Source organism: Pelophylax lessonae, assembly GCF_965119305.1.
Source record: "Pelophylax lessonae genome assembly, chromosome: 4".
Lineage (NCBI taxonomy): Eukaryota > Metazoa > Chordata > Amphibia > Anura > Ranidae > Pelophylax > Pelophylax lessonae.
Genome location: NC_138771.1, coordinates 119,523,507 through 119,533,328, shown reverse-complemented (window position 1 = coordinate 119,533,328; position 9,822 = coordinate 119,523,507). Strand labels below are relative to the sequence as shown.

General features: G+C 41.4%; 1 protein-coding gene across 1 annotated transcript in view; it reads right to left on the bottom strand.

The window, feature by feature from the left end:
- Positions 1-4,960: 4,960 nt before the first annotated feature.
- LOC309554863 (uncharacterized protein) overlaps positions 4,961-9,822 on the bottom strand; it is an 87,357-nt gene continuing 82,495 nt past the window's right edge. Inside the window, exon 7 of the mRNA XM_082256584.1 lies at positions 4,961-5,758. Coding sequence (XP_082112710.1) covers positions 5,043-5,758 — 716 coding nt within the window. The 3' untranslated portion in view covers positions 4,961-5,042. The remainder of the gene's footprint in view (positions 5,759-9,822) is intronic.

Sequence of the window (9,822 nt, the reverse complement as noted above, 5' to 3'; positions counted from 1 at the left end):
TTTACAGCTTTCAGAGTTTGTTTAAGACCCCCCAAACCATACATTTTCTGAAAGCACATGGCCTATAGAATACAAAGAAGGTATTACTGATTTTAACTCCCTGCTATATTTGCGCAAATATTTATCAAAACTATATATTTGCATAAAATTCTCTAAATTAATTTTTAGCAGATATAAACACAGCAAATTTCACAAAATTACTGCTAAATTCCTACTAAATATAAAATCTCAAACTTTATTGAGTTAATAAATAACAAATATTTGTAATTTTTTAAATTACGCCTTTTTGTAAAATTGTGAAAATTGAATGTACGCAAAAATGTAAAGAACCACATTTCTCTAAAAATCTGAAGGTTTCCATTTTTCTCTTTCAGCTTTAAGAGTTTTTAAAAGACCCCCAAACTATACATTTTCTAAAGGAGAGGGCCAGTAGAATAAATGGAAGGTGCTACTAGGTTTTAAGGCCCTGCAATATTTGCGCAAATGTTTGCCAAAACAATATTTTAACTAAAAATGCACTAAAATCATTATTAGCAGATACAAACACAGCAACTGTTACAAAATCCCTGCTAAGTTCCTCCTAAATATAAAAGCTAAACCTGTATTGACTTAATAAATAACAAATATTTGTACATTTTAAATTGCGTCTTTTTGAGAAATAGTGAAAATTGGACATACTCAAACATTTCTCTAAAAATCTTGAGGCTTTCCTTTTTCACTTACAGCTTTCAGAGTTTATAAAAGACCCCCCAAATCATATATTTTCTGAAAGCACACAGCCAGTAGAATAAAAAGAAGGTATTACTGATTTTTAAGGCACAGCAATACTTGTGCAAATGTTTATTGAACCAATATTTTCGCTAAAAATACACTAAAATCAAATAATAGTGCATTCATACATGGCAAAATTTGTAAATTCCTACTAAATTTAAAAGATAAAAACGGTATTGAGTTAATAAATAACAAATATTTGAACAAATATTTGTACATTTTAAATTTTACCTTTTTGTAAAATGGTGAAAACTGAATGTACGTAAAACTGTAAATAAAAACAATTTATTCTAAAAATCCAGAGGTTACCATTTTCACTTACAGCTTTCAGAATTTGAAAGGTCCCCTCAGGCTTGGTTCACACTGATGCGATGTGGGAAACCCTACGAATCGCATCACACCTGAATCGCTGGCAGTTCACACTGCCCTCTGCGAACCGCTGCAGGTGCCAATACAAAGTTAATGACACCCCCAGATCGGTTTGCAGATCGCAGTGCGAACTGTGATTTCGGACAAGAATAGAATTTCATACCCATGCAATCCAGTTCTGGTGCAGACAAAAAAAGAGGGTCCTGCATGAGTTTGGTCCGCATGCGATGCAAATTGAGCCATTCTGTTTGTATGGCTGAATTCGCATTGCATATACATTGCATGCGATCTGCACAGCAATGCGGTGCAAATCACATGCAATGTCTGGCATCGCACCAGTGTGAACCGGCCCTCAAACCAGGCATTTTCTGAAAGCACGTGACCTGTAGAATAAAGAAAGTGCTACTGATTTTTTTTTGGGCCCAGCAATATTTGCGCAAATGTTCTTCATATCGCTATCTTCACTAAAAATACACTTAAATCATTAATAGTGCACAAATCACAACATGACTTGCAAAATTCATGCTAAATTATTACTAAATTACTACTAAAGCATCCTTCACATGTGACATACTAAAGCGTACGCCCATGGAGGGCCATGTTTACCCGCACAGGGATGCACAGGTGTTCAGTGCATCCCTGTACAGGCAGCCCCATTTATGTCAATTGGGATGCAACAGCTGCACAGGCATAATTGCTGTCTTCAATCTGACATCCGTGTAGTTGTGGGTGCAGGACCCCAAACGCAGACATTGTGAGCTCAGGGACATGCACGCAGACCTACATGGATATCAAATTGGGAGCAATGGCTCTGTTATTGCAGTTGCTACATCCCAAATTACATCAATAGGACTGCCTGCACAGACATGCATGGATGGAACACCTGTGCATCCCTGTAAAGATACGCTGTGTATGCCCTGTGTGAACAAGGCCTTAGGCCCCTTTCACACAAGCAGACCGATCGGGTCTGCCTGTCCGTTTTTCAAGCAGGCCCAGTCGGGACACTAATTGTTTTCTATGGAAATGGACATGTGTCCGTTTACACCTGCTTGCATCCAATCCGGTCTACTAAAAACAGATGGATGGGGATCCCATTCCCCAGCAATCTAGCAGATCAGATCGGATAGTATTGGATGGAAATAGACAGGTGGCCGTTTCCTTCTGACCACCCCATAGAGAACAGCGGGCTATGTCCGTGTCCGCTCTGCATCAGTGGAACAGACTTGGACCTGTCATCCGCCTGCTCAGCGGAGATCAGCAGAGAGATCCCTCGCTGAGCAGGCAAATTTGCTTGACCGAGTCCCCTCCATGTTTTTTTTTTTTTATTTATTTTTTACTTTTTTTACAAATATATATACTGTATATATGTATATTTTTTTTTTTGGGGGGGGGGTCTTTGGGGAGATATCAGAGGTCTAAAAAGACCCCCAAATCTCTTTTTTTTTTTAGATAGAAAGAGACTTAAGAAAGTTCCTTTCTCTGCAGCACTTTACATGAGTGAATAAGGAGTCTGTATAGAGACCTTATTCATTCATAAACTGAAAGTCTGACTCATAATAAACTCTCGGTTTACTTTGTGATCAGTTGATCATCCGAGCTGTAAGTGGACACAGGAGCCATCATTAGCTGCACTACACGCTTACCAAGCCCCCCCCCCCCCCCAAGCCCCAGCTTCACCAGCACCCCCTCCAGCCCCCGCTCTTCATGACATTCAGGCGGCGGGAGGGAAAGAGAGGGATTCTGCCGGGGGGGATGGATGGATGGGGAGTGCAGGGGCTGGGGAATTGGCCTGCCAAGGGGGAGATTCTGTGACCCATCCAAGCTCCAGCAGCACCTTGTGGGGAAGGGGCAGATCAGGTGTGGGGGGGGGGGATCAGTGCTGGGGGTGAAGAAGGGGATAGGAAAGGAGGGTGGTGGAGTACTTATAGGTGAAAGAGAACGGCGGGAGGTGGAGAGGCTGGGGACAGGGAAGCATCGGCATGGGGTGGGGGGGCGATCACATTTTAGGTTAATAACTCTGATCAGTGGATTGTAATCCGCCGATCAGAGTTAAAGAATTGTTTAGCAGTCTGCTGAACAATTCTGTTATAAGTTTATGGTCATTGAAGTGACCATGAGCTTATAGCAGGGGGAGAAATAAGGTCTGTTCGGCGTACAGACCTGGCCAGCTGCAGTTAAAGCTGAAGTTTACCTTGAAAAAAAAATAAAAAATCCCTACAGCTTTAGTCTTATCACTTACCAATAATGAAGTATGTCCTACGTTGTGCAAGAACCTAGATCTTGGAGAAATCTTCAGAGACAGGAAGAGGACTGGCATCCCTGCAGTGAACTTCCAGTGCTGTAGTGGCTAAGGCTCTAATTACAGTCATTTTGATTCGCAGGCGGAATCACCGCAAATCTGCCTGTAATTTCAAAGCGCGCTGTTAAAATGTCGAATCACACATTAGGGTGTTCAGGTGCCATTCATTTCAATGGCATCTAAAAACGTGATACAATTCTGCCGCAATTTGTCATGTGATAAATCACACTTCAATCGTGCAAACCAAATCACATGACGCGTGTTGTCCAAATAAAGTTCTGGAACATCTTTTGGCAACACGCGTTGCTCGATTTGGTTTGCAGAATTGCAGCGCGATTTGTAGTGTGACCAATCATGGCAGAATCGCACCATGTGTTTAGCTGCTATTGCAATGAATGGCACCAGAACATGCTGATGTGCGATTTGACATTTTAAATGAGCGTTATTGTGGGGTTTTCGCCCGTGATTCAAGACGCCTGTGTGTGCACAGAGCCTAACTGCTTTGGGTTTTTAGGCAGAACAGCAGTACAGAATGTGCAATGGGATACACGCCCCTTCCCTCCTCCTTCAATGAAAAAAAAATGTTTCATTGATTATACTGCCTGTAATCAGCAAATGAGGGAGAGAATCTGGGGACTGATCAGACTATATACTGTTTACAGATCTTTTACAGTTATAAGCAGTGTAATCAATGATAGAACTTTTCTCATTGGAGGAGGAAGAAGGAGGGGAGTGTCCCTATTGGACCATCTGTAATGCTGTTCTAAAGACCTGAAGCTGTTAAGCAGCAGCTCTGTAAGTTCAGAGCCAGGAAGAGGATGGGACATTCCTTCTTTGAAGATGTTTCCAGGATCCAGCTGCCTACACAACCTAGGACAGTGATGGCGAACCTTGGCACCCCAGATGTTTTGGAACTACATTTCCCATGATGCTCATGCACTCTGCAGTGTTGTTGAGCATCATGGGAAATGTGGTTCAAACACATCTGGGGTGCCAAGGTTCGCCATCACTGACTTAGGACATTCTTCATTACAAGTAGGTGATGTGACTAAAGCGGTAGGAGATGCCCATAACACATCTTCTGGCACTCTGCCTGCTAGACCTCTATGTACATTTTATGTGGATCCATTTTTGGGAGTCTTCAGACGTTAGTAAGCTTTGTACATCTTCCACCAATGACCTTGGGCAGATTTTTAACTATGTTCTCCTTAGGGTTGCCACTTTTTCTTCAAGTCAAACCCGAACACTTTAGTGGCGCACACTAGTGTTAGTATACACTTTAGGATTGTAACAGACTTGGGAAACCTTTGGGCACTCCAAAGAGAATAGTAATGTGGCGCACATAGTGCCCCCTCACCCTCCTGTCAAGCACTGTTCAGAGCCACATTCCTGTATGAATAATATGTCTGGGTTTCAGCACTGTCCGGGTAAATCCTGGATAGGTGGCAACCCTAGTTCTCCTTGTTACGTTCTTAAAAAATGCAAATATTAAACTTGTTTCTGCCTTCAGATTGTTTACAGCGTTAAATAATGTTATATTTATATTTATAAAGGCAGTTCATAGATTATTATTATGTTTATTAGATTAGATTTAATTAATCTATTAGTCAATATATTCTCTTTTCAGAGTCTGTAATTTCTCAGAATTGTTCTTGTTAGTGTCTGCCAAATGTTTTTTCTCATCTTTTATCTTGTCTTTTATAATGTCTCCATCTTTATCTTTTTCCTCTGTGTTGTAAACATCCAGAAGCCGACCTAATTCATTCTCCACGCTATCCTTTGGAGTTTCCTCCGTGGCTTTTCTTCCGATAATAGTTTTTGGTGTTCTGTCTTCTGATAATGTGAGGTTACGTTTTTTCTCTCCATCACTTTGTGTTACATTGATTTGCGCTCGGCGTATTGCCAGATTACTTGAATTAGTCAGCTGTAAACGTTGATTTTTCAGTGCATTTCTTTTTCTTTCACTGACACGTTCAGAATAACTGACATCTCTAAATGTATTTTGGGGACCTGTACGGGAATCTGAAAGCACTTTTGTTTTGGTCCTTTGTCTCTTGGTGGAGTTTTCATTCATATAATTTTTAATGAAGGTGTTAATAAAATTTTCTTTTTGAAAGCTGTCCTTTTGTTGGGTAATCAGCATCTGCTCAGCTGTACTGGTCGTTTTCTCCTGTGTTGTAACATTAGGATAGCGTCCTTGTAGTGTGATTTTAGGAGCCAATGCATTATATTGGTCTTTCTGCAGGCTTGTGGTATCTTCTGGTTCTGAGCTTACATTATTCACTCCAGGACCGACAGTCAAATGCCCTTGCTTGCCATCTAAAATTATATAACATAATTCATGGTTAGAACAAGTTTAAAGAGTTGTAAAGTCAGAAGGTTTTTTTATCTTAATGAAAAGCCTTCTGTGTGTAGCAGCCTCCCCAGCACCCCCTACTTACCTGAGCCCCATCTCTGTCCAATGATGTCCAGGAGTCCCTCAACCATCCAGGATTCTCCCTCCTGATTGGCTGAGACACAGCAGCGGCGCCATTGGTTCCAGCGGCTGTCAAAGTCAGTTAGCCAATCAGGAGAGAGAGGAGGTGGGGCTGAACCACAGCTCCATGTCTGAATGGACACACGGAGCTGCAGCTTGGCTCAGGTGCCCCCATAGCAAGCTGCCTGCTGTGGGGGCACTCGACAGGAGGGAAGGGCCAGGAGCAGAGACGATGGACCAGAGAAGAGGAGGATCCAGGCTGCCCTGCGCAAAACTGCTGCACAGGGCAGGTAAGTATAACATGTTTGTTATTTAAAAAAAAAAGAGACTTAACATTCACTTTATGTTTTCTGAAATCCTGAGTAATTGCAGTAATATAGTTTCAAGACTATGAGTCATTGGGCCTATGTAACTGTGTTGGTGCTAATACCTGATATTTCCCGTTAACTTCAGATGAGAATGAGAAATTCAGAGATTTACTATCAGTTTCTAGCGTATGTATGAACCTGAGTAATGACAATTACAATTTTCAGCAATGATACTTTGGGGGGGGGGGGATTTACTAAAACTGGAGAGTGCAAAATCTGATGCACCTCTGCAGAGAAACCAATCAACTTCCAGGTTTTGTTGTCAAAGCTTGATTGGACAAGCTGGAGTTAAGAGCCGATTGGCTACCATGCACAGCTGCATCAGATTCTGAGTGCATCAGTTTTAGTAAATCTCCCCCTTTAATTCATGAGGGTCAATGTTACTATTAAGAAGGAAAAAATAAAAAATAAAACATGTGTTGTGGATACCTATCACAGCATTACAACATTTAAACAGGTGAGAAAGGTTTATTTGAACCAGCAGTCACCAACTAGTGGTCCATGGACCTCTAATGGTCTATGAGAACATTTTGGTGGTCCCTAGGGGTTTTGCTGCAATCAAAATTGTGGTGGATGTATACCGCCCAATGTTGTTTCCAGTGTTGTTCTCAATTCACGCTGACAGTTATTACTATCAGCACACAATGATACCCAATGCCTCCTTTATAGTTTCGGCTCCTGTATACTCAAAGGGAGGCACCTGGAGTAGTGCAGGGAGCGGGAGGTGAAGAAGGGGACCTTTAATGGCAGTGTTAATCACAGACTTTGGAAGATAGCATGGAACTTGAGCACATGGCTGGATAAGATGGTGAGATCCAATGATGAGTCTGTGTAAGCCAGCAGTGTGATTCAGAGTATGGGGGGAGAGAGGGAAGAGAACCAGAACATTGTGTTTATAAGGCAGCAGTGTGATCAAGGGGGAGGGGCAGAATGCTGGAACATTGTGTGTATAAGGCATGTGAAATGCATGTTAGTGGTCTACTGGATTTAAAATTGTGAGTTTAATGGTCCATGAGGTCTGAAAGGCTGGCGCCCACTGACAACCCAATCCCAATCTTTAAAGCTGAATTTTAGGTATGGACTTTTTAGCATAGTTACATTGTTCCAGCTTGGATTTGAGGACCTCAATATTAAACCCTACTGACTAAGACTGGGATGCCATTTAAAATTCATATGCATGTAAAGGCAGGCGTCCCAATACTTTTTTGTAAATATAGGGTAAGAGTAAGGGGTGCATCCATGTTTGTATGTTATACCCATGTTCACAAAGTAGACAGACAAGGAATAGATTATTTAGGTCTATCCCTCCTCACTCATACTGTCTCTCTCTTCATTGCTGACATTAGCACAATCATGGGTAGCAGTGCTAATATTTTTTATTTCCATCTTTAAAATTTTGCTTACAGTCACTTTTTTCCACAATTATGAGAACAGAAAACCCGGAGAACACTTACACTACCCCCTTTAAAAAAATAAAAAAATAAAAGGAAAATTGGTGATTTGAAAAAGAAAACTGAAAATGAACCACTTTAATACAGGGCACTTTTACCCCCTTCCTGCCCAGGCCAATTTTCTGTCACATTTTGAATGACAATTACGCAGTCATGCAACACTGTACCCAAACTACATTTTTATCATTTTGTTCACACAAATAGAGCTTTCTTTTGGTGGTATTTAATCACCACTGAGTTTTTTATTTTTTGTTATATAAATAAAAAAGCATGAAAATTAATTTTGCTTTGTTTCTGTTTTTTACAAATTAATAATCTTTCTTCATGAATTTAGGCTAAAATGTATTCTGCTGTATTTCTTTGGTGAGAATAACCCAAATTGGTGTATATTATTTAGTCTGTAGGAAAATTATAGAGTCCACGATCTATGGTATATATCAATCCTGATGTAAAGACTTTCTATCCCATTTCTTGAGGCCCAAAAATGTCAAGGCAGTACAGATATCCCCCAAATGACCCCTTTTTGGAAAGTAGACAGTCCAAGGTATTTAGTAAGAGGCATGGCGAGTTTTTTGAAGTTGTCTTTTTTTGTCATAAGTCTATGGAATATAAGAAATTAAAAAAAAAATATATGTTTTTTTACATACTGCCACCAGTGCAGTGTCATCATATAACGGGTGTGGCGTTGATCAGGAACACTAACTGGTGACAGTACAGTATATATACACAGGTGCATCTCATAAAAATAGAATATAATCAAAAAGTTAATTTATTTTAGTAATTCAAAAAGTGAAACTCATCAGACCCAACATTGCAGACGAGTTGAAGGCTGCTATCAAAGCAACCTGTGCTTCCATAACACCTCAGGTGATCGTCTCCAAGCCACGCTGCATTGATGCAGTAATTCATGCAAAAGGAGCCCCGACCAAATACTGAGTGCATACTATGCTGTATATGGACATACTTTTCAGCAAGCCAACATTTCTGTATTAAAAATCCTTTTTTTTTTTGGTCTTATGTAATATTCTAATTTTCTAAGATATTGAATTTTGGGGTTTCGCTAGCTGTAAGCCAAAAGCTTCAAAAATAAAAGAAAGAAATGCTTCAAATAAATCACTTTATGTGTAACGCATCTTTATATAATATATGAGTTTTACTTTTTGAGATAAATTACTGAAATAAATTAACTTTTTGATGATATTCTAATTTTCTGAGAAGCACCCTTGTGTGTGTATATATATACATAATTTTTTTAACATACTTTGACTAGAGCAATATAATGTTACCAAAGTAATATTGTAATACTCTGGGGAAGTAATCAGTATTTTTATTTTATTTTTTTTACACATTATGTTTGCATATAGCAGTACATTACATTGCTATATGCAAGCATTTTAACCACTTCCCGCCCGCCCTATTACAAAATGACGGCGGGAATGTGGTTGAGTTATCCTGACCGGACGTCATATGACGGCGGCAGGATAACACCGCTCTGGGCGCCCCCCGGGGGCGCGCAGAGCGGCGATCGGTGATGCGAGGTGTCAGTCTGACACCCTGCATCTCCGATCTCGGTAAAGAGCCTCTGACGGAGGCTCTTTACCATGTGATCAGCCGTGTCCAATCACGGCTGGTCACATAGTAAAACAGGAACAGCCGTTGATCGGCTTTCCTTAGTTCGTGCCTGACAGGCACGAGTAAAGGAGCGCCGATCGGCGGCTCCCCTGACAGGGGGGGGGGTCGGCACTGGTAATCAGATCATTGATTACCAGTGCAGACCCTCAGGGGGGGGATCTGCCACTAGATCCACCAGGGATGCCCACTATGACCCCAGGGATGCCCACTATGACCCCAGGGATGCCCACTATGACCCCAGGGATGCCCACTATGGCCACCAGGGATGGCAATCAGGGCTCAGGGAGCCCCCTATTGCCCTCCCCATCAGTGATGCCCACCAGTGTCCTCCCTATCAGTGCTGCCCACCATTGCCATCCTTTAGTGTCGCCCACCAGTGCCCATTATTGCCCACCAGTGCCGCCTATCAGTGCCCATTAGTGCCCATCAGTGCCGCCCGTCAGTGCCGCCCGTCAG